Source organism: Amphiura filiformis, chromosome 15, assembly GCF_039555335.1.
Source record: "Amphiura filiformis chromosome 15, Afil_fr2py, whole genome shotgun sequence".
Lineage (NCBI taxonomy): Eukaryota > Metazoa > Echinodermata > Ophiuroidea > Amphilepidida > Amphiuridae > Amphiura > Amphiura filiformis.
Genome location: NC_092642.1, coordinates 31,296,757 through 31,322,932, shown reverse-complemented (window position 1 = coordinate 31,322,932; position 26,176 = coordinate 31,296,757). Strand labels below are relative to the sequence as shown.

General features: G+C 36.4%; 1 protein-coding gene across 1 annotated transcript in view; it reads left to right on the top strand.

Annotated features, from left to right (window-relative positions):
* LOC140170868 (A disintegrin and metalloproteinase with thrombospondin motifs 6-like) overlaps nucleotides 1-17,984 on the top strand; it is a 43,927-nt gene extending 25,943 nt beyond the window's left edge. Inside the window, exons 7-14 of the mRNA XM_072194076.1 lie at nucleotides 773-928; nucleotides 5,212-5,343; nucleotides 7,535-7,655; nucleotides 9,378-9,520; nucleotides 10,486-10,549; nucleotides 11,340-11,451; nucleotides 16,627-16,793; nucleotides 17,793-17,984. Of these exons, the coding sequence (XP_072050177.1) occupies nucleotides 773-928; nucleotides 5,212-5,343; nucleotides 7,535-7,655; nucleotides 9,378-9,520; nucleotides 10,486-10,549; nucleotides 11,340-11,451; nucleotides 16,627-16,793; nucleotides 17,793-17,984 (1,087 nt within the window). The remainder of the gene's footprint in view (nucleotides 1-772; nucleotides 929-5,211; nucleotides 5,344-7,534; nucleotides 7,656-9,377; nucleotides 9,521-10,485; nucleotides 10,550-11,339; nucleotides 11,452-16,626; nucleotides 16,794-17,792) is intronic.
* Nucleotides 17,985-26,176: the final 8,192 nt, after the last annotated feature.

The following is a 26,176-nucleotide window of genomic DNA, read 5'->3' as shown; positions in this document are numbered from 1 at the left end:
CCGACCGTATGAACACGACTTGTGTCTGCAATCATAGATTGAATACAATACCGCTCCTTTTAAAGATACTAATCTTGTAGGTTCGAGTGATCAGCATGTTATTAATATTCTATAGAATTACCATCCAGGTCTTAATGCCTGCTCTTTGACATCTATGGTTCAATGCAGAGAACATATTAGTGCAGTGCAATATATTCAAAAAATGTTTTAACCTATTGCTATGGTATTATTTATTTGTCCATTGGTCTGTTTTGAACAGATTATGATCAAATTGGTCACAATCAACGGACTGAAGCTTCCATTCATCTTTTGTGTCCGAGCTCTGATTTTAGCGCTGACATATTGGAAAATGTTGCCAATCAATATTCATAAGAGTGTACAATCACCGTCCAGTTTCCGAAATTGTGTGACTTCTGTTTGGCAGAAGTGAAATACAACTGACTGGGCGTGTTAATTATGCAACGCATAAAGGCTTTGGCTTCATCAATTTGCTACATGGTGCAATGTGTTTAATTTCTATGATAAATATAATTACATTTATTTATTCATTCTATTCTTTTCCTTCTCTGTTCTTATTCTTTATTAGGCCTACACATTATCACCTCTTTCTCCCCTTCTCCCTCTAGTCTTTCTGACTTTTTATTTTGTCTTTGTCTCCTCCCCTATCGATATCCCCTCCACCTTCCCTCTTTTCATCCCTCCCTACTTTGTCATAATAATCATTAATTATATAATACTTGACATTTCGTTTAATCCTGTTTCTTTTCAACAGATACGATTTATTTGATTCTAAAAAACAAAAAGGACGCCACAGTATTGTTGGTCAAGCTCCTATTGGTCAAACCTGTACCAGACCACACCAATGTTCCATTAACGAGGATTATGGATTAAAGACCGGAATAGTTATTGCACATGAAACGGGTCATAAGTAAGATTTAATTATGTTTCTATTAAGGAGGTACTACACCCCTGGCCAATTTTCAAAAATCTCACAAATTATAGCACATTGGTGACAAGTAAGATATGTATATTTTGGGGCAAGCACTACAACTACTGTAATGAAAATTCTGCAACTCAAAGCAAGTAGTTATTGATTTATTGATCAAGTATTGGTTTCCCTCATTTTTGTCTGTAACCCCACAACTGTTGTATGTGCTGAAATAAAATTTCCATTGCAGTAGTTGTAGTCCTTGCCCCTATAATATACATATCTTACATGCCCCAATGCGCTATAATTTTTGAGAAAATGCAAAAATAGGCACAAAATTGGGCAGGGGTGTAGTACCCCTTAAGTTCATTTTACGGCAAATATTTTATAAAAACATGATAAGACATTGATGGCATCGGTATTACTCAAGCGTATGCGAGTTATAGTAGGGCGGAGCAAGTAAGATGTTTTTTGGAGGAATATTGCGCGAGTTTATAAATGGCCCTTTTTTTGTAGATTTGTATGGCGCTTTCAACTCCTATGGTTATTTGCGCCAGTACTCACTCCTTTGTCAAATTTCACCTGTATATCTTCATTCAGTCACAAAACGTTGCATGGTTCACTGCATCTTAGGTATTTCCTTTCAGCTTGCTGCCACGTTGCATATGTTTCTTCGTGTAAACTCGTACGGTGATTTCAATGTAATTTCACAGTCTTGCAGTCTTCTTAAAAAACAAACGGTATATCTTCAGAGTCACACAGGCTGAGTCAGCCGAGGAAGGGCTAGAACGTGGTCAAAACTTTACGTGATCCTCCGCTAGCCTGACTTCCTCGCATCCAAGCCTGTTCCTCATTGCTCAGGTTTGCGTTACCCATCCGACACCACGTGGAGGTTTGGGTTGAGTTGCCTGCGGGCCTTGCCGGACAAATGGCCCTTCGACAGCTAGCTGGGCTTTTAAACGGATTGGTCATCCCGGTGTCACACTTTAGCACGCTTCGTAGCAATCGATAGGTGTTTTGGGATTCGCTTCGTAGCGTCTATTAGGTACCTACAGTAATTAGCCACAGAATTAAGGTACCAGTTATATTCACCCCTGTATATCCTAAACAAAGACAGATTATGTCATAATTGGAACGAGCAGCCAATTCTACACAAAGCGTTCGCGAACAAGAGAACAAGCACCGTGATTTTCATTGATTATAGACTGGTTCTATTTTGGAAATAATGTTCTTATTTATTTAAGCATCAAGCGGCAAGTTCCCGTTAAAGCTTGCAACCAAATTATTTTGGTTAATTTAAATAATTTGGTCTGCCAAGCTATATTGGAACTCCGTGATCCCCAAAAGACCCCGACTCCCTACATGCTCATAGACTAGAGAGAATCTCAATAATTCAGGTTAGCATGTGTTAGTAAAGGTTGATAAAGTATGATAAATAGACAGCTTTCTGGCACAACGACTCGTGCACAGTGGTATAGCGGCTGAACTATGTATCCATAGGTTGCAGGTTCGAACCCCGGTAGCATTTTAAATATCGCGTTTCTTTTTGGTAAGTAAGATTAAAATATAGAAAGTAGAGAGATTGCGAAGACGCGGTCACTGCTAACGCCATACGGTTTACATGTCAGGGCATTGTGCGGTGGAACGTCATAGTGCCGCCCGCATCCAAACTAGTCCTCTACACATCCAGTTTGTGTCAGTTTTAACGCTCGTTGTTCCTATTATGTTCGTGATAGCTGCATATACAGTTCGGCCCGAGACTACATCCAAATACAATTTCAATAAGCTCAGGTGGCGCTCTGCTGAAACAAATATATCTAAAGAGAAAGGAAGCACCCATTTATTCGCTTTGGGTGCATCGAACCAGAGAAGGTAAGAATAGATTCTCATCATCTCTGATCAAATCCACTTTCCTCGGTATTGATATGCAAATAGGACTGACTGTATCTATTGCGCTAATCACCCAGTCCAGTTTAGCGATACTTTATTTGAGTTTTGCCGACTATTTGAACGTGAGTATTGTTCACATGTGTATATGCCTCAAGTCTTGTTCACACGGTCGGACATAAGTCATGCACATATTATATTACATGGCAGAATGCTTATCAACATTATACATACCTGTGTGCTTTATTTTGTATTATCTTACTAGTGGTAATCTCATTCTAACATTGTTGTCTTTGTATATGATTAAAAAAGTCCAAAATTTAAAATGAACCCCACTAAGTCCCTGAAATGCTAATCGTCATACCTAATACAGGTTAATCCACTCATTTGCACGTAAAACTTACCATATTGACCAGGTAAATCTAACTGAAGGAATTAAAATGATACACGGGTTTTTCTCTTAAAATAACTTCGCATGGACTTAGGTGGCTTTTGTATTCATGTATTCAATTATTCTCTTCGAATAGAGCTAAACTTGTTTTTGCAATAGACCTGCCCTTTAAGTACCGATTTAATTGCGGAACCTTTTTGTCCTGAACAAAATGTGCCTGGACACCTCGAATAAGCCGTAAAGTCCCCCTCTAGTCATTTTTATCTTTTTACATATTTGCAAAGAGCATGTTTCAGAGATTAAAATGATACCTCAATGAACTTCATATGACAATCAGAAGCGAAGTTATGGCTTGTTATAGGTTGTCATGAATCAAAACGCGAAACCGAGAAAACACGTTCAAAGTTAGGGAAGTAAAATGACCATTTTTGAAATGAAAACCAGCATATTTCCATAGTAACCAGTATGTTCCTTATATCCTAATTGCTTCAAATTTTACACAGACACGTTATGGGTATTATTACAATAATAAAACAAGATTGAGACTGATATTTTATTGTTTTGCATATTTATTGAGCTGTTAATTAAGCACTGTTGTATGTTTGTTTTATCTATTTTGTTATTTTTTTCATCAGACGGGCCTCAGAAAATGTAGATTATTTCATATTTCCACTTATTTCTTTAAAATAAAACTTTGTATGTGTTTAGAAGAAAGCTTAAACATTTCAAATCTGCAAAAATCTCAACTTCGCCAAAATATGAGATTTGCATATATTTTCACCTGTAGCTCGAATTGAAGTTTGCCGAGTTTACGGCTCATTCGCCGCGTCCAGCCACAAATGTGCTTCTCCATGAATAGCTTGTCGGTAAATCTAATCGGCACAAAGGAACAATGCGTTACGTAATTTATTGCGCCTCTACGGATATGATAGTTCCATGGTCGGCATGGAGTATTATTCGAACAACAAGAAATAATCCCCATTATCATGTACATATTAACCTGTTTACGTTTTAAAGCAAAATGCAAATAGATAATCCGCAAATAAGTTCATCAGGATTGCATGAAATTATTTTGGTGTTTGCTGGATGTATCCATAAGCGAAACAGTTTGACAGCTGTTTAACGCAACGAAATAGCAATGGTGATAAACGATGTTTCATAAACTGCTGTCGCTCGTCCAAAACAGACAATTTATACTGCATTATGCCGTAAGACGACGCGATCTTGCCTAAAACGCCTTTTCGCAAGATGTTTTCTGGACGGCATCTTACACGCACAAATGAATAGGCAATTGCCCATTCGAATTCGCGTCGAAATATTTCAAAATCTTTTCACCTCATCTCATCTATACTAGGTCAAATTTTAACAAACAAAATGGATTTTACTACATGTCGGACTCTCCTTGTTCCATTTAATTTCTTTGATTCGCTTCATAATATACCAAATATGAGTTTTTTCTGCATTTTCTAATACTTCTTTTTGGTCATTTTGGCACGTCATTATTTGCTACCAATCACAAAGTTACGGGAATTCTACTATTGACCAATTCACAATGGATTTCACACTCTAGAGGGCATACTAACTCATTTGCGACTAGTGTAACATGCGGTTAGCGTACCGGTTTCACGTTTCACGTAAAAATCGCAATCTCTCTAGTATATCCAACGCAACGCTAGTTGAAATTTATACATGTGATCTATGGTTTCGGTCAAGGATAATTTTGTCAATTTATTTATATTTTAATACGGTACGTTTGAAAGTAACAGAAAATAATTGAACCGGGGATTGAATAAATGGTTCAGGCAATAATTATTTTCAACGAATCCATTGTTCAACAAAGATTTATCAGACTGTTTTGTACATATTTTATCTGGAAATAACAGCCATGGTGTTTATGAGAACATCTATAGAAGTTTTTGTCAGAAACCAAAATTGTGTCATTAAAAAGAATCATAAAAAATGAATTGCTACCACAATTATTTTGTATTCTATTCCAACATTACAGCTTAGGTTTGAGTCATGATTCCACCTATGGTTGTCAGACAAAGGTCAACATTATGTCCGGAACACAAGCATACGGTGCAGGAAGCTTTGAATGGTCTTCGTGCAGCAGAAAAAACATTCGTAGCTTCTTGGAGTAAGTAAGACTATGATATGATTAAAGATCATGAAGATAGAAGCAATTGTCAAGATATAGTTCATTAAGAAATCGCATAGCAACGTTTGTACAGTTTTTTGTAACACCTGAAAGCACATCAGACATACCAAATTGCAGTCTAAATACGAGGAATGTCCTTCTGATATCAAATAATTTAGATTTTTTTTTGGAATTTTTGCAACATTATACAAATTTTATGGCAAATTATTAAAATGTGATATTTTTAAATATTTTTTAACTGTTCTCGAAGTAAACTTAATAAATCTAATGATATGTACTTAAATTGTATATAACTGGGAGGAAAAGCCGTCCATCATTTGAACATTTTGAACTTTCGTAGCAGGTATTGAGGATATACATTTTTTTCCAAAAAACACAAAACTGCGTCTGTTTGGGGGAAAATGGATATCTTCAATGCAAAAGGTCAAAGTTGTCAAATGATGGACGGCTTTTCCTCCCAGTTACATACACTTTAAATACATATCATTTTATTTTTAAATTTTACTTTGAGGACTGTTTAATGTCTAAAATATCACTTTCTAATAATTTGCCATGAAATTTGTATTATATCGCGAATTTTAAAAAAAATCTAAATTATTGGATATCAGACGGACATTCCTCTCTTAATATTTAGAATGCAATTTCATGTGTCTCATGCGCGCTACTGTGCACTGAACATTGCTATCCAATCACCTAAACCCTTATAAAAAATATGGATGTCAGAGTCAAAATGTGACCTCAGCGTATACGTTTTTAGCATTAATTGAAAGTATTGAGAGCTGTGGACTTGCACGTTGATGTACAGTATGATCTATTCTGTGCATATTCATCTGATCTTCGTTTGACTGATCAGACTGGGTGTCCGGGGGGCACTTCCATGACAGATATGCATTATGTGCCTCGGGATAGACCCCCTTTTTCAAACCAGCTTGTACCCAATGACCCCCTTTTTTGTGTTATGGTCCTACCTATTACCCAAAGACCCCCTTTAAAAAATTCATGTACTCAATGACCCCCTTTTTCTATTTCCTGCTATACCCAATGACCCCCTTTTAATTCCCAAATTTAGGTGGTATTTGTGTTCTGCTCCAGAAATAATGAGATTTTTCACATTTCCAAGGTGGCCAAGCTGTTTTTACGCAGTTTGGCACTTATTTATGTGTACTTAATGATACTCTTTTGGCAATCCTGCATTCAATGACTCCCATTTTACTTTTTGTTACCCCAATGACCATCCTTTTTTCAAAGTTTCATAACGAATGACCCCTTTTTTATTCAGGTTGTGTACTGAATGACCCCATATTTTTGTAATTGTACATTTGACCTGAATGCCCCCTACTTTTAACATGGCCGAGGCACATCCCTGCCATTTCAGATAGGGAGTGCCTCCCCCGGGCTGGGTGTACTCAACAAGTGACGATATGGACCTGTCAACAGGCCCCCTCTTTTGTAGTTGACAGTACCCGGTGACCACCTTTTTTCAATGGTACGATGCCGCCCTTTTTTTAGGTGCGGCTACTCAATGACCACCTTTTGTGAGTTGTGCCTACCCAATGACCCCTTATTTTTCTAGAATTGTATCATCAAAATACCGCAAAATTATACGGAAACTTTCGAATTTCAGCAAATTTGTACTGCAAATTTGAAAAAATTGGAACAAGAAATAGAATTTTGCTCCATTTTTTTCAACATTTTCTACCTAATCACCCCTTTTTGAAATCGTATACCCAATTACCATGATTACCCTAATTTTTCAAAATACTGTATTATACCAAGTAACCCCTTTTTAAAATTTGTTTATACCCAATGACCTCCCTTTTTAAAACAACCTTTTGTACCGATAGGCCCCTTGGCGATGCCGGATAGGCACATACCCGTCACTTCTAAAGTTGAATGCCCCCCGGGTTTATGATTAGATCACATAATGTGGAGGTATCGGATGATATCCTCTTTTAAACTCTTTTGCTCGGGGTCTTTTTTACTCCCTTCCCTCTCTAGACATAAAACTATTATCGTCTTTTTACACCTTGTAGAGAGTGAAGATTAAGTTGATCGGATATCTTGTACACACTATAATAATGCTAATAATTTCAGTTACATGACGATCTGTTGCCTGTCGTCACCGGAATGAGATGAAGGAAGTTATTTGATTTTTTTTTTCAATTTGCAGGAATCCTACAGGTTCATGTTTGAAGGACAAGCCTTTTGTAGAACCCGTTCCTGTTGATGTTCCTTCACTTAACATTCAATGTGCGCTCATGTTTGGGCAGGGGTTTTCAGTCGTAGATGAGGTACATCCATCCATTCATTCATTCATTCATTCATTCATTCATTCATTCATTCATTCATTCATTCATTCATTCATATTTATTCGGCAAAATCGTAAAGAACAATAAATATAATCAATCACAAAAATCATCACAAATTAAGCATATATGAAATACGTGGATACAAGCAAAGACACCAAAAAGCCGAAATGCCAGAATAACCCATAAAGTCTAGCTGCAAATGTGTAAACATATTTTCAATGGGGTCCTACATAAAGACAAGACGGTGCCAGGGACGAAATACAAAACAAGCAAAAAGGACAGAAAGGAACAGGTTACACAAATGCAGCTGACTCTTGGGTTATCGCACTTCTGGCAAGGTGTTTTTTATGGCATATTTAAAAATATTTTTGTCAATAATAGATTTAATTTGGGATGGTAAATTGTTCCAATCAAGTGTGGATTGGTAGACAAAGACTTTTTGGTGTAAGATCCTACTCCCGGGACATGGCAATTTGAAGCACTAGACCTAGTGGTATGATTATGGACCTGAGATATTTTTGTAAAGAATTTATTAAGATAAGACGGGCCCAGTGAGTGAAAAATATTAAACATGTGATTTAGCCTTAATTTTCTAGCCCTGTTTTGGGTATCAAGCAGTTTGACAGTGTCCAAATTGATTTGACCAACACGATCTCTCGAGGATAAGTTCAAAATAAAACGAACCATTTTGTTTTGAGTGATTTGAAGCTTACGTTGACTTTCCTTTGATAAACCAGTAAACCGGGAGGTGCTACAATACAATAATGCAGAGCAGAGGTTTTTTTTCGAAGCTTTTGGTTGAAATATTGTGTATAAAAATGATTACACTATCATCAGCATACAGGAGCAACTTGTTTTTCACAGATGTAACCATGTCATTGCTATAACATAAATATAGCAGAGGACCAAGCAAGCGCCCCTGCGGAACTCCGCAGAAGATTGCATAAGATCAGATTGATCCCCATCGACACTGACAAGCTGCTGCCTGTTATATAGATAAGATTTGATCCAAGCAGATTCGATTCCCATAGCCTCTAGCTTATAACACAAAACATCTAAAAGAAGCATGCCAACATATTTGCCAAGATCGAGTTGAGTCCTAATGTAGTCTGTTACAAAAATCTAACATGTTTCAGTTGAAAAGCCACGGCTGAAACCAGATTGATATTAGTAAATTAAATTATTAGAGCTCGAATAGTGCTCCAATTGTACATAAATACTTTTCTCAAGAATTTCAGAAACTGTGCTAAGAAGGCTGACGTTAGGCATATACTAAGGCTGATAACCGAAGGGAAGAAGGGGAAGAAAAAACACACAATAATAAAAAAAATTAATCGGATGCATGCATTTTTATAAACTACTGGCATGACTTGTATTAGTACGCTATTGACTCATATGTTTCTGTTTGTTACCTTGAATTTTTGTAACTGTTATTCTTTCAAGCCCATAGATTGCGGTCGTCTTGAATGTACGAATGGAAATTATCAAAAAAATATGCTACCAATGGATGGAACACCGTGTGGACTCGGAGATAAAACGGTAAAGGCAATACTGTTGTTCATTCGTGCCGTGAAGTTATATTAATGATGAGGGAAAGGGAGGGTTGGAAGTTATGAAAGGGCAACGGGGTACGTCAAGCTACACAAAATCTTTCCTTTCATTCCATCATGGTAATAATTTCATTTTGTAATTTGTCATTTTTAGTGGTGTATATCAGGTGAATGCGTTGATCCATCAGACGTTATAGACGGTGCTTGGTCGTCTTGGGAAACTGACAAAAGCCAATGCTCAAGAAGCTGCGGTCGAGGCGTTCAACAACTACGGAAACGATTCTGTGATAACCCTTTGTAAGTTTGATTATAAGGTCAATCAATAATCCCACAATGCCCTTTTAGATGTTTAGCTGTCATTTTCTTCGGAATGAGTGGGTCATGAATATACTGGGGAGAATTTTTATACCAAAAATGGGAGGGTCATAATTTGTTTACATCCAAAATAGGCTAGAGGAAGAAGTTTTGCGCGCTCGGCGCCATAGACTTAGTTTCTCTTGAGTCTGTGTGGGCGGAAGGGGTCATAAAAAAGTTAAGCCCGCGATGGAGGGGGCTCGTAAAAATGGACTCTGGTCACCGACATATTCATGCCCCATCCCCTCCGAAGAAAATGACATCCCCTTTTGCTTTAATATTTCCTTTATGCCACTCTTACCATTCTCCATTACCGTATCAACAATTGAGCGCTATTACGTAATACACATTAATGTTTTTAAGCAAATAAATTTCCAAAAATATGGTACGTTTTCTGTCTTTGCTTGTCACGTGGTAAGCCTATGTTGAAGTTGCGATTCAAATAAGTTCCTAGATGGATACCAACAAGTTAGGTAGCCGAGCGGTCTAAGGCGCCAGGTTCATTCAGAATCCATGATAGCGGTGCGACGTGAGTTTGAGCCCACCTCTGCCGAACTTAAGTCACTTTAAAAAGATTTTATACTTACGATTATTTATAGGGAAATGTGGCTGGGTATGGCGTAGAGAGGAGTGGCTTATAATAGTGATAAAAGGTCAATGCTATTTACCTACATGTAGGGGAGAAGTTTGTAAATATTGGTGTTGAACAAATGAGGCCGTGTATTGTTTATGCTAATTATGCCGTCAAACTATGTAGAGATATACAATGCCGACACCGTTTGACTAAATCAGATTCAATTCATTGATTTGGTAAGGAATTTGTAACCTGATGGATTCTGAAAATATTTAAAAAGAGTGACGTCATTTTCACAAACTAATAGCCCCTGTTGCTGACTTTTATCTTCAAGACCAATGTATGGTGGAAAGGAATGCCCAGGGGATTCCATAGAGTATGAAGTCTGCAACATTCATGTAAGTGCCTTTCAGAAATTGAAATTTTACTACTTTTTTTTAGTCTACTCGAGGGAAAGAATAAATTAAGTGCATATCCTTAAGGGATCTAAAATGAGCGTTTATTGCGTTTCGACAGTATTTTTTGTGGGACATGAGAGCACCTCGGACCTATCGAATTGCATTCTGAATACGAAGCATGTCTTTCTGATATCAAATAATTTTCATTTTTTGAAAATCACAATATAATACAAATTTTATGACAAATTATAAAAATTTGATATTTTTCAAATTTTTGATATATAACAGTCCTCGAAGTAAATTATATAAATCTAATGATATATTCTTAAAGTGTATGTAGCAGGGGAAAAAGCCGACGGTCAATTGAAAATGTTGACCTTTAATATTGAAGATATGGATTTTTTTCCCAAAAAGACCTAATTTTTTTAGTGTTTTGGGAAAAAAAATCCATATCTTCAATACGAAAGGTCAAAATTTTCAATTGATCGTCGGCTTTTCATCCCACCTACATACACTTTAAGTATAAATCATCAGATTTATAAAGTTTACTTCAAGTACTGTTAAATATCAAAAATATCAATTTTTAATGATTTGCCATAAAATGTGTATTAAATTGCGAATTTCAAAAATCAAAATTATTTGATATCAGAATGACATTCTTCGTATTCAGAATGCAATTCGATATGTCTGATGTGCTCTGATGTCCCAAAATAAATACTGTCCAAACGTTCATACCCCAGCCCTTAACCACGACCACTAAATAATTATATATTATGTAATTTTACTTCAGCATTGCGACAGGTCACAAGATGATTTCCGTGACGAGCAGTGTGCAGCAACTAACAATGAACCACACAATGGAGAGTATTACGAATGGATTGGATATGTTGCAGGTCTAAGTAGTAAGCATTTTTTTTTTGTCGTTTGTGTCGTTTTGCCATTGAAAATCTCTAATATAAAGCATCAATTTTTATCAAATTCTGATATCACCCCCTCTAACAAACAACACGAATATAGTTTTATGATAAACTCACAAATGATCATTTTCATTCATTCATTCATTCATATTTCATCTTGCCAATCGCCAATCAATAATACAATGTTCAAATCTAATTTAATAATGATATTAATAATAATAGCAGTAGCAATACTAGTGATAATGATAATAATATAAATCATGGTAATAAATAACCAATATAATAATAATAGTGACAATCCTGATAATAGGAAAAACATAGTAATAATTATGTACATAATATGGCGGGATGTATCAGGTTAATTACACTACTAATTTGATTAAAGGAGCACATCGTGATCCAAGGACCCTCTTTCCATGACATAAATCAGCAGATATCCACGGAAAGAGCCCACTCACAATACCGCAGCTGTGTGTTTGCAAGCCATGCATGACTGACACTACACCAATATGAATTAATAGACAAGATGATGAAGGCTATTTTGGTGTACCAGAATGTATTCTGGTGTACCAGAATGTAATTCAAAAATGACGATATTTTGGCCAAACGAAATAATCTGCAAGACTTGAACGAAAGTTTTACGCAAGCAGAGGCCTCCAAAGATTTCAACTTTCCTTGAGAACAGGGGGGGGGGGGGGATGCTTTGGATCACGAAATGGCCCCTTAAGAAAAAAGAAATATAATAACAATTAAACTTTATACTACAGTGAAAACCCAGATTGAAAAAAAAAATATGGGGGTGGTGGTAATCAATCAACAGACAATGTACACCTTTATCAGCAGTAGATAGTTACATCATTCAACACCTTTATCAGCAGTAGATAGCTATTTCATCAACCTTTATTAGCAGTAGATAGCTACTTCATCAACACCTTTATCAGCAGTAGATAGTGTTACGAGTCGTACTTGACTCAAGGCCAAAATCACCTTTTACCCAAATTCACACGAATGCACAACACAAATACACTGTTGGTTAAGCTAACAAAATCTAAGTCTTTAATTGAAAAAAACAGTATGATTGGTACATATAACAATCTTGCAAATACAATAAAATCACACAATCACGGTTTTACTCTATCAGTACTTAACCAGCGGTCTTCTTGTTGGTGACCCTAGAGTTCTTGCAATGTTCTGAACGACTGATGTATATATCCTTATTCACTTGTCCTGCGAAAATCAGCGAAGTCCATTGCACACTTGCGTTTATAAATATCCTTGCGTATGAAATCATCACACGAAAATGATGCTACTTAATCCAATCAATTATCTTCTTGCACTACTTGGTGCTATCTCCACCTTTCACACGATATCTTCAGGAAGCAGGACTGCGATGCAGTTGTCCCCACTTATTTTGACAGCTGTGTTGTATCAAAAACCATAGATCATCATATTTGGATAATCTATGCATGAACCAGACTTCAGCAAGTCGACAGAAGATTATATATTCCTTTCTTGGAAGAAGTACGTTCTTTGACGTATTCTAGATCTTCTCCGACAACACTGGCAGGTAGTAGTACTTTGACAACATAAAATAATTCTGGTTTGCAATTTCCTTTCTTTGAAGGAATTGGAATGTAAGCATATTAGCTAGCTAGCCCAGATCAACACTATAAACTGTGAATAATTGTGTTATCATTTTCTTATATATCAAGCAGTGGGAAATCCCGAAATATTAATAGCCAAATGTGACCTTGGAAACCCTCAAGCCTTAATTATAACATCAACCTTTCACATGACATCATTTCCTGAGGGAATCCCGTGATGTCATATTCACTTTACAACCTCAGGGGGGTTTCCAAATATTCCAAATTAGATATGATTCAACTTGTTTTGCTCAATTCATGTAACTTTGTAAACAAAGATAAATAATCAAATTCAATTACTCAGGACACATCACAACATTTATTCTCTCATCTCCTCCATTTGTCGTTGTACTAGTGGGACGTCAAAATCGATCGTTTTCAGGTCAACTGGTTCATTCTATCTGTGTTCGGAACCACAATAAAAATGATCACAACCTAAAGTCAATTGGTTGCAACCCATGCGTGAAAATGTTATTTAAGTATGACGTGTATGGCGCGATCGATACCATTGATAGCTAACTTATTCAGTGATTGATTTTCTTGACCAGTTAAATGCTACCTGGTCAGTGGCCTGACGGTCTTTTTAAAATTAAATTTTCCTTATTTTTCGAACTAATATAATGAATGCAGCAATTAACATTGCCTATCGTTTCAATATACTCAAAGTATATGACGCATACTGTACTCGCGCAAATGCATTCGTCAAGATAATCACACTTGCCATGGAGTTATTGCATTTAGCTCTCGAGCTTATCGGCTCTCGAGGTAAATGCAATGCCTAATGACTAATGCATTACACTCAGTTCATTATCCTTATCATAACTTTTGAAATCGCAGTACTTTATGTTCTATTAAAGACCGGATAATTCTTTCTCACTATAAACACGCTCATAGACAAAATTAATTTATCGGCACATGATGTTATTATACCGTAATTGTCGAAAAATTAGCCGTATATCATACAAGTTGCCTGTTTAAGAGGACCCTGCACCCTCACAGTAGCGCCTGTTTAAAAAAAATATTTATATTGAACAATGTACAATCAAATATTTAAAAGAACCTATTTGAACCAACCTGAAAAAATATGGTTAAATCAGGTAATTGACGAGGACGCTACTGTGAGGGTGCAGGGTCCTCTTAAATAATTACCAAAGAGACAGACATACAGACACACAGACAAACACAAAACAGATGATCCGATTTTTAGTTAAGATAGAAGGAATGAAGTTGAAGACTAAGTATGTGAGGTTGTGAGGAAGTACTTACTAAAAATGGAATGGACTAAAGTACTAAAGAAGAACGAAATTTATCGTGGAGCTATTCGTTACCCTCTGTGTAGCCACGAATGATATATTTTCTTTAAGTTGGGTTTAAAGGTAGCAAGAGTCCGAGACATTTTGAGAGAAGAAGGGAGTTCTTTCCATAGTATGGGACCTTGCGTTTTGGAAGAATTGTTTGCAAGGGCAGTGTTAGAATGAAAGATAACATGTTAGTGAACATTCCTGGTGTTGTAAGTGTGAGACAGAGTGGTAGTACTGAAAAAATTGTCAGGGACTAAATCCAGAGGAAGAAGGTCATTATGAAATTGATACATAAATGAAGCCAGTTGGAGTCTATAGAGATCACACCGTTGTATTTAGAAACAATCTTAGAGACGTGTTGGGTATGTGAGTGCCATGAGAGATTGTGATCTATTAGTAGGCCTAGGTATTTAGTTGTATTAACTAAATACATTTTTACAAAACCAAAATATTTGTGTTGAAATGATGGTAAAAACTCACCAACTGAAGTGTCATCCGTCTTGTTCAGTCGGATTTCTTCAGAGTTGTGATGAAGCTCTGCTACTGTACGGCCTAGTGTTGCCAGTCCTTCAGTCGCTTTGTAGCAGAGGGTTGTAGAGATTGCTCAGGTTGTAGGTGCCCTCGTCTCGGTTCACGGTGTTATTCATTCCTCTCCTCCTGATCCATATGGATTCATTTTTCCATCGCTTGATACGTACCTCCGCCTTATCTCCTTATCAATAACTCTCGACTCCTCCCATTTGGTCTGTAAAGTAAGAAGAGTAGAGGACCCAAGATAGATCCCAGGGGCACACCGCGGGTTACATCAATGGATTTAGAGAGGCAGTTATTGAAGATGACTCGTTGATTTCTACCAGAAAGATATGCTTTGATCCAACCATTAGCAAGGCCTCGGATACCTTAGTGGTAAAACCAAAGTCTTTTAAGAAGAATGTTGTGGATTATGGTATCAAAGGCCTTACTTAAGATCTAAGAAGATACCAATGGTGTGCAGCTTGTTGCTAAGATTATAAACAATGTTACAGTAGAGATCATTAACTGTCATATTAGTTGATATATTTGGTCTAAAGCCAAATTAATGCTTTGAAAGGCTTTTGTTTCTAGTTAGAAAATTCTGGATTCGAGTATTCACTGTTCTTTCCAAGAGTTTGGAAATGGCGGGAAGGATGGAAATATGCCTATAATATCACAATCATAGAATGGAACGCCCTACCCCCTTCCGTGTATATTGCCAAATCAGCTGACTGCTTCAAGAGTTGTATTAATAATATGTAATTTCATGCCGTTTTTTCCTCAAGTTTTGTATAGCCATGTTGCTTCAACTGGCGCCTTTGATCACCTCAACTAGATATTGCTTTCATGCAACTTTGTTGAGTATTTATGTAGATGTAGATGAGATAATCAGGAGTTGGTTTTTGAGTATACATGTTATATAGTTTATCTTCAAGTCCTTTGCTTACCCAAGGTTTTTTAGGTGTATTACGTTTAGAGAGGGCAGTGCAAGTTGAGAAGTTCGGTAAACTTATTAACCCTAACCCTACCCGTGGTTTTTGTGCTATCGGAAGGAAAGAAGGAACGAAAAGGAGAGAAGATGAAGAAGAAAGTCACTTGGCACCCCTGGATTCGAACCTGAGACCCCTCGCATGCCACGCAGAAGATCCCCAGCATGTAGCTACACAGGTGACGTTGGCCCGGCCAACGATTCCCTGGGTATATATGACTTGGTCTGATTGCGTCATCAAGTCCCGTGGAATGCATGCACGCAGAGCGTTTTTAATAGTGAGCTTTAGTGAGTCCTAGTTCTGTTAGGGTTAATGAATTTATTATACGCGACATCGGGGTTGGGTGAGCATTCAACAGAGTTCCAGTCGACAGTTAAGAAGGCATTCTTCAATCCATTGATGTTATTAGGATGAAACTGACGTCTCTTATAAGTGTAGCATTTCTCAAAGATCCTTCGTAGTTTTTTACCGACCTCGCATTCTCGCGTAAATGGCGCCTGTGTCACGCGATGTTACGCAAATTGATCAGCGAATGAGGTGCTGATGTGATGATGACGAAAGTCAATCAACCAATTAGAATCGACTTCATGTATACGCCATATGCCTAAACCGAGCGAATTCGAGAGGAATTTTGCAATAGATAATAAATAAACGGAAGTCGTGCAATCCTATATTGATTTCGTGTTTCCTCGTGTTATACACTTTTTATCGAAGGTGTTGCGTTATGCGGCCATGTATGTACAAAAGATGATGGTAAATATGGTGAGGTGTACCGTGGAGTGTATCGTCCACCATATCAATTCATTGATGGAACCCAATGCTGGGATGATGAAGATGCTGATTCAAACATCATCAAATTATGTGTCGCTGGATACTGTATGGTAAGTCAGGGTTTTGTGACAAATTTGTCCGGTTGGTTCCGTTTTTAAAGCTCGCTGCTACCAAAGCAGCATTTGCTAATTGCAACGGCAATATACAATAAATTTCTGAAGTTTTACTTTTTTATGTTACACAAAAAGCTATAAAGAGAGTAACAGCCAAAATAAAGAAAACTTTGCCTTTTTCCCAACATTTCAGAATTGTATTAATGAGATTATTACACCACATTTCCGTTGCAGTAAAAGGTAAAATATAACACAACAAGCGATCAGATACTTACGAGAACCAAAGTTGTAATCCAGCGAGAACATTCAGGAAAACCGGTTCTCGTGTTCTTGTCGGATTTGAATGAATCCCTGCATTGTTTTTAGTAAAACCGACCCAAAATCTGCTCACCCTCCGCCACTGACCCAACACCCCCGCAGTCGCACTTAATTACGATGTGCAATATATTTTTGATACAAACCTGTTTTAAAATCAACTGATGCCAAACTAACATTATTATATAGTCAACCAATCATCGCCGTTAAAAGAAACCCTAAAGTTATGCCCTCCAGAATTTACCAGATCTTGGTCATAAGTATTTCGTCACAAGAGGGCCGAATACCGTATTCAACATATTGTTCATGTTGTAGGTCGACTATATACAGCCAATGCTTGGGTATAAACGTGCGGAAGAGGAATGATATTTTGAAAAAGGGTGGTTATTGGGTATAAAATGTCAAAAAGCGTCATCGGGTTATTTTCAACATTTTGAAAAAAAAAATGGAGTTAAGTTTTATTTCTTACTCCTAATTTACAATAAAAATTTGGTGAAGTATAAAAATTTGAAAGTTTCCACATTATTTTGTGGTATTTTTGATAAAATTCTAGAACAAAGTGGGTCATGACGTATGGCATATTTGGCTTTAAAAAGGGCCTGTTGACAGGCACATACAATGACTTAAAAAGTTGTGTGCCCCAGGAGAAAATAAGGAATTAAATATAATATCTTACTCCAGGAGTTCGGATGTGATGGGAAAAGACACTCCAATCTTGTATTTGATTCTTGTGGTGTGTGTGGAGGTGACGGTTCGTCATGTCAAAAGATTGAAGATAGCTTCTCTGGTGGAGATGGCAAGGGTAGGTTCAATATCAAACATGTTAATCTCATTGTATATGATGTCAAGGTGTACATTTTCAATAAATCTTAGTAATCTTAATATCATGAAAAATCATATTTTCCTAAACCATTTTTGTAACAGCCCTTATAAAAATAAGAGATGGGTGTCAAACTTTTCCCTGTATTCTCTAAGTTGATATACAAATATAAACACCAATACCCATTACTTATAAAATGTTGACTCATTTGTACATTACTCACATCATTTAGATTCTTAAGTATCCATTAATCACGTAGTATAGATTCTCAAGTATCCATTACTCACAAAATGTAGATTCTCAAGAATCCATTACTCACAAAATGTAGATTCTCAAGTATCCATTAATCACAAAATGTAGATTCTCAAGAATCCATTGCTCACATAATGTAGATTCTCAAGTATCCATTACCCACATAATGTAGATTTTCAAGTATCCATTACTCACAAAATGACGATTCTCAAGTATCCATTACTCACATAATGTAGATTCCCAAGTAACCATTACTCGCATAATGTAAATTCTCAAGTATCCATTACTTACAGAATGTATATTATCAAGTATCCATTACTCACCAAATGTACGCTCTCAGGTATCCATTACTCACAAAGTGTAGATTATGATGTATCCATTACAAACAAAATGTAGATTCTCAAGTATCCATTACTCACATAATGTATATTCTCAAGCATCCATCACTCATATAATGTAGATTGTCAAGTATCCATTGCCCACACAATGTAGATTAGCAAGTATCCATTATCCACTTAATGGAGATTCTCAAGTATCCATTGCTCACATAATGTAGATTGTCAAGTACCCATTGTCCACGAAATGTATATTCTCAAGTATCCATTACTCACATAATGTAGATGCTCAAGTATCCATTTCCCACATAATGTAGATTATCAAGTGTTAATTATCCACATAATGTAGATTATGAAATATCCATTACTCACAAAATGTAGATTCTCAAGTATCTTACTTAAGATGAGTGGTGTCCTCGACCTACAACAGCACGCCAAACCCTTCTGTCCTGCATGGCCGGTCCCAAATCCATAACATCCAGTCCAGTGTTCTGTTTCCATACATCCACGTATGTTAGAGGGGGATCTACCAGGTTTTCTGCTTCCATGATTTGGTGTCCAATGGATCAGCTTAGCTACAGGTTAATTTTTGCTTCTGTACGCGTGCCCAGCGAAACGTGTCCTTCTCTCTCTGATCTTCTGTGAAAGTTTCGGTAGGTCACCATACAGTTCTTTGTTCGTGATGTGCTGCTTCCAATTGATGTTTTATACTGTTCTAAGCATTCTTGTGTAGCAACCATCAAGTTCTTTACATAGTCTGGGAGACATAGGCCATGCTTCACATCCATAGGTTAGAACGGATTCGACGGTAGCAGCAAACAAACGGATCTTGAATTTCTTTGGGAGAGTTGACCTCCAGATTTTGTTCAGGCTGTTACATGCTCTCCATGCAGCTGCTTTGCGTATTTTTACATATTTGTCCGTGCTAGCCATCCATGCACCCAGATACTTGAAGTCGCTCACCTCTTCTAGGTTGGTGCCATTGTTTGTCTGGATAGATATATGTTGATTGTGGTTGAAAGACATGAACTTAGTTTTTGAAGCATTTATTTTAAGGCCTACTTTTCCAACAGATGATTCAACCCTTTGCAGTAGCTCTGGTGCTTGGTGGATTTCCTCAGACAACATGTCGTCTGCAAAGGCTAAATCTGTTAGCACTTCAGGTCCGATCCGTCTGCTTCTTCTCTTCTCCAGCCGGAATCCAAGCTGCTCTTCTTTGCCTTCAACTGCCTCTCTCAATGCATAGTCCAATACAACCACAAAGAGGTATGGGGCAATGGTGTCTCCTTGCAGTACACCAGCAAGTATATCAAGCGATTCCGTTTCTCCATCTGGTGAAACTACTTTTGCTTTGGTGTTTTCATACATTCTTGCTATGCCTTCCACAAGTTGATTAGGGATTCCATAGGCCTTGTGAATTTGCAGCATCTTTCCTCTATGAATGGTATCAAAGGCTTTCCTGAAGTCTATGAAGGTTATTATTGCAGGCAGGTTTTTAGCCTTCAGTCCTTCAATGATCCTCCTTAAGGCCAGTATGTGGCTTACTGTTGTTCGGCCAACCCTGAAGCCATTCTGGTTGATCCTAAGAACTTTGTCTACTTCAGGCCTGATCCTGTTGAGTATCATTTTGTTGAATATCTTGGCAACAACTGAGCTTAAGCTAATCCCTCGATAGTATCCATCACTCACAAAATGTACATTCTCAAGTATCCATTACTCACATAATGTAGATTCTCAAGTATCCATTACTCACATAATGTAGATCCTCAAGTATCCATTACTCACATAATGTAGATTCCCAAAAATCCATTACTTACATAATGTAGATTGTCAAGTATCCATTACCCACATAATATAGATTCTGAAGTATCCATTACTCACAAAATGTAGATTCTCAAGTATCCATTACTCACAAAATGTAGATTCTCAAGTATCCATTACTCACATAATGTAGATTCTCGAGTATCCATCACTCACATAATGTAGATTCTCAAGTATCCATTACTCACATAATGTAGATTCTGAAGTATCCATTACTCACAAAATGTAGACTCTCAAGTATCCATTACTAACAAAATGTAGACTATCAAGTATCCATTACTCACATAATGTAGATTCTGAAATATACATTACTCACAAAATGTAGATTCTTAAGTATCCATTACTCACATTATGTAGATTCTGAAGTATCCATTACTCACATAATGTAGATTCCCAAGTATCCATTACTCACAAAATGTAGATTCTCAAGTATCCATTACTCACATAATGTAGATTCTCAAGTATCCATTACTCACATAATGTAGATTCTCGAGTATCCATCACTCACATAATGTAGATTCTCAAGTATCCATTACTCACATAATGTAGATTCTGAAGTATCCATTACTCACAAAATGTAGACTCTCAAGTATCCATTACTAACAAAATGTAGACTATCAAGTATCCATTACTCACATAATGTAGATTCTGAAATATACATTACTCACAAAATGTAGATTCTCAAGTATCCATTACTCACATTATGTAGATTCTGAAGTATCCATTACTCACATAATGTAGATTCCCAAGTATCCATTACTCACATAATGTAGATTCTCAAGTATCCATTACTCACAAAATGTAGATTCTCAAGTATCTATTACTCACAAAATGTAGATTCTCAAGTATCCATTACTCATAAAATGTAGGCTCTCAAGTATCCATTACTCACAAAGTGTAGATTTTGATATATCCATTACAAACAAAATGTAGATTTTCAAGTATCCATTAATCACATAATATAGATTCCCAAGTATCCATTACTCACAAAATTTAGATTCTCAAGTATCCATTACATAATATAGGTCATCAAGTATCCATTGCCCACATAATGTAGATTATCAAGTATCCATTACTCACATAATGTAGATTCTCAAGTATCCATTGCTCACAAAATGTAGATTCTCAAGTATCCATTACATACATAATGTAGATTCTCAAGTACTCATTGTCCACATAATGTAAAATCTCAAGTATCCATAACTCACATAATGTAGATTCTCAAGTATCCATTACTCACATGATGTAGATTCTCAAGTTTTCATTACTCACAAAATGTAGATTATCAAGTATCCATTACTCACTTAATGTAGATTATCAAGTATCCATTACTCACATAATGTAGATTCTCAAGTATCCATTACTCACATAATGTAGATTCTCAAGTATCCATTACTCACAAAATGTAGACGCTCAAGTATCCATTACTAACAAAATGTAGATTATCAAGTATCCATTACTCACATAATGTAGATTCTGAAATATCCATTACTCACAAAATGTAGATTCTCAAGTATCCATTACTCACATTATGTAGATTCTGAAGTATCCATTACTCACATAATGTAGATTCTCAAGTATCCATTATTCACATAATGTAGATTCTGAAGTATCCATTACTCACAAAAAGTAGATTCTCAAGTACCCATAACTCATGTAATGTAGATTCTCAAGTATCCATTACTCACAAAATGTAGATTCTCAAATATCCATTACTAACAAAATGTAGATTCTCAAGTATCCATTACTCAGATAATGTAAATTGTCAAGTATTCATTGCCCACATAATTTAGATTATCAAGTATCCATTTTCCACATAATGTAGATTTCTAAGTATCCCTTACTCGCGAAATACATATTCTCAAGTATCCATTACTCACATATGTAGATTGTCAATTATCCATTACCCACATAATGTAGATTATCAAGTGTTAATTATCCACATAATGCAGATTCTGATGTATCCATTATCCACATAATGTATATTTCTAAGTATCCCTTACTCGCGAAATACATATTCTCAAGTATATATTACTCACATGATGTAAATTGTCAAATATCCGTTGGCCACATAATATAGATTCTCAAATATCCATTACTCACGTGATGTAAATGCTCACGTATCCATTACTCACATAATGTAGATTTTCAAGTATCAATTACTCACATAATGTAGATCCACAAGTATCCATTACTCACATAATGTAGATCCACAAGTATCCATTACTCACATAATGTAGATTTTCAAGTATCAATTACTCAAATAAAGTAGATTATCAAGTATCCATTACTTACATAATGTAGATTATCAAGTATCCATAACCAACAAAATGTGAATTCTCAAGTATCCATAACTCACATAAAGCAGATTCTCAAGTATCCATTACTCACGAAATGTAGATTCTCAAGTATCCATTACTTACATAATATAGATTCTCAAGTATCCATTACTCACAAAATGTAGATTCTCAAGTATCTATTATTCACAAAATGTAGATTGTCAAGTATCCATTACTCACATAATGTAGATTCTCAAGTATCCGTTACTCGCATTGTGTAGATTCTCAAGTATCCATTGCCCACATAATGTAGATTATCAAGTATCCATTATCCACATTTTGTAGAATCTCAAGTATCCCTTACTCACATAATGTGGATTCTGAAGTATCCATTACTCACATAACATAGATTCTCAAGTATCCATTACTCCCATAATATAGATTCTCAAGTATCAATTACTAACACAATGTAGATTCTTAATTATCAATTACTCACAAAATGTAGGTTCTCAGGTATCCATACCTATATACATCAAATGATTAAAAAATTCCATTTTGTCTTGTCTGAGTCACGTGAATTTTAATTAATACAAAATAGTGATGAGTAATTTGCGGTACATTCAAACAGGCCATGTAAAAACCCGCATACTCTCACACACCTACGCACCTATATCGACCGCTTTCGTAGCAATTTTAATACAGAGAGATAACAATTTGTGTTCTTTTATTTATTCCAAGGTTATGTTACTTTCTTGACTCTACCTATTGACGCAACCTATCTCCGTATAAAGAATACCAACAAACATACTTATATGAGTAAGTCAAATTTGTTCCTTATTCTTTTATTTTCTATCTTGAGTAGATTCACTTATCATCAGTGGGCCTTGCATCGCATATCAACAATGGTAGTGTTTGTTTGAACCATACATATTAACATAATTAAAGTTTATTTAAAACCACAATGTACGATCGACGTTCTTATATATATATATTTCAATATTTTCAATCCTGATTTTTGGTATCATAAAGTTGACACGTTTTGCAAATTACACGTAAATGGAATCAGCCAAATTGGCAGAGGCGGCGCTAAAGGGGGGGGAGGGGACATTTCCGCCAAATAATTTTCTTGTCCCCCCCCCCCACGGTTGTTTGATGGGATCATTTATTAGTTAAACAAAACATCAAGTACAACCAAATTTTAGGCTTAAACAGCTAAATGTGATACCATACTAATGTATACAGGTGCTTTTGAGTCATTCTCAACTTTAATTTCCCCTCTTTTACAAACTTATTCATTTTTATAGCATTTTTACAGCTTTTTCGGATATAAAATGTATCTATTAATGACAAAATTGGTGGCGCTATTTAGTTATTGGAAATTACTCTTTCAAGCTTTTAATACAAATAATTCCTTTTATTGTTTGATAAAATATGTTTATAATCAATCAATCAATCAAATTTCCTTGTTGCTTGTTTCACCTATTCCAGCTGTTTTAATGGCAGTATTAATCACCTACCCCATGCAAATAAAGAAATATGATTTAGGATAAAAAGCGCCATCTATAGTTTGCATTTAGTTAATAATGAAGCCAATTCTATATACATCAAACAACCGTGCCCCAGTTTGCACCCTCCCCCCACTTTTGAGGCAAAAAACGCCAAATTACGTAAATTTTCAGTTTTTCGGCAATTTTGCGCAAAACTTGTCGTTTTGCTCCCACCCTAAATTCGTTTCCACCCCAATGCCCCCGTAAAATAAATCCTGCTGCCGACACTGCTAATTGGCTGTGCTAAGTCAATAGAGCAGTCTTGTCATAATGTCATATTAATTATGATATTTGGTCCCACATTAAACTCCACGTTAAAAATGACAAAATAGAAATTGTACATTACGGCAAACAATGCATCCACACCAAAATTATACCAATAATGTCACGCTAGTTTATGCTGCTCATATCAGCTGTTTCTAGCCTGAAAATAGGATGGAGTGCCCAATCTCTGCTGGTGGTGGTATTTTAAAAATATATCTCCGAGGGAAGCGCGACGGTTGGGATCCCTTAAAATTGGTTTAACCCACCAGAATCTGATCCTACGTCCAGAGACCTCAGAGAATTGTTTAATGCCTACCGAAGACAAGAGATATGCAGCTCAAGAAATACTTCTCGAGACCCTTTCAAAGAGGCATTATAATGGAGTGCACATCTGAATAAGGCTTCGAAGGTGACTGCGCTGGCAGGGGTGTAGATTTCTTTTTGACATAAGAAACTCATATGATACAGGCGTCAACATTGGGGCAGGGTGACTGTATGGACCAACCCAATAGCAAAATACTGAGGGGATATATCCTTCATCCCCCGGGATCTAAGCCTATGTGCGCTAGTAATCTACCAATGAATTACTTCTTTTTCCCCATTCATTTTTGCGAAAATGATGCGTCCCAACAACAACAAAAAAAGCGCTACGAGCTTGTCATAAGGAACAACGCATCAAAGGTTTTCTGTTATGTTATGTTATGTTATGTTATGTTATGTTATGTTATGTTATGTTATGTTATGTTATGTTATGTTATGTTATGTTTTAAGTATAATTTGATTTATAATTACTCTACCCTCATACTTATATTATTTTTCGTTTGTGTAGTGGCAAAAGTGAATGACAATCGTGTTTTAATGGGCGATCCTTTAGTAGTGGCTTCAGGTTGGCCTTTCATTGATCGGTATAGTGCTGGTGACATGATCATACGCTACAGCATAAACAATTTGGAGGAAACTATAGCCGTAGATGGGCCAACTACAGAACTTGTTGAATTTGAAGTTTATCTCCGGTATGACCCTAACAAATATGGCAACGTGAACCCTATGATACAGTATCAGTATTACGTACCGCAAACAGGTAATGCCCTTATTGTATATACTTCTGAATTGAACCGTTATTATAAAAGACCATGAAAAGATGAAATGGCTATATTTATTACAATGATCACAAAGACGTCGTTGGCTGGTTCAGTTCTTTTCCTAACATGGTTCTATTTACCTGAATGATTGCATGAAGCTTCAAGTCATGTGATATATCATAGTGTTAGTACAAGATGACCCTATCTGGCAGCTATATTTCAGATAGAGTCTCTTGCACTAACCTTCGACACATGTCATGCAGGAAGTTACATCGATTCTATCAATCTGGAAGACATTGATTAAAGAACAACATATGTGACCGTACAGCACGAATGAGCCGTAAATGTCCTCAATTGTATTCCGAGTTATAGTGTAAAATGGGCATGAAGGTCATATTCATAGGTATTTCAATTTGGTGCTACGTGTATCTCATTAAATGAGGTACACGTAGCACCAAATTGAGGTACCAATGAATACGACATTCATGCCCATTTTACACTGTAACTCGGAATACAATTGAGGACATTTACGGCTCATTCGTGCTGTACGGTCACATATTCAGAACAAGTATCCTAACCCCATAAGTGTGGGATATCGGATTAGTGTTTTTAAAAAGCACAGTGATTTATAGTACGCTAGGCACAGGCACAGATTGTTGCTGACC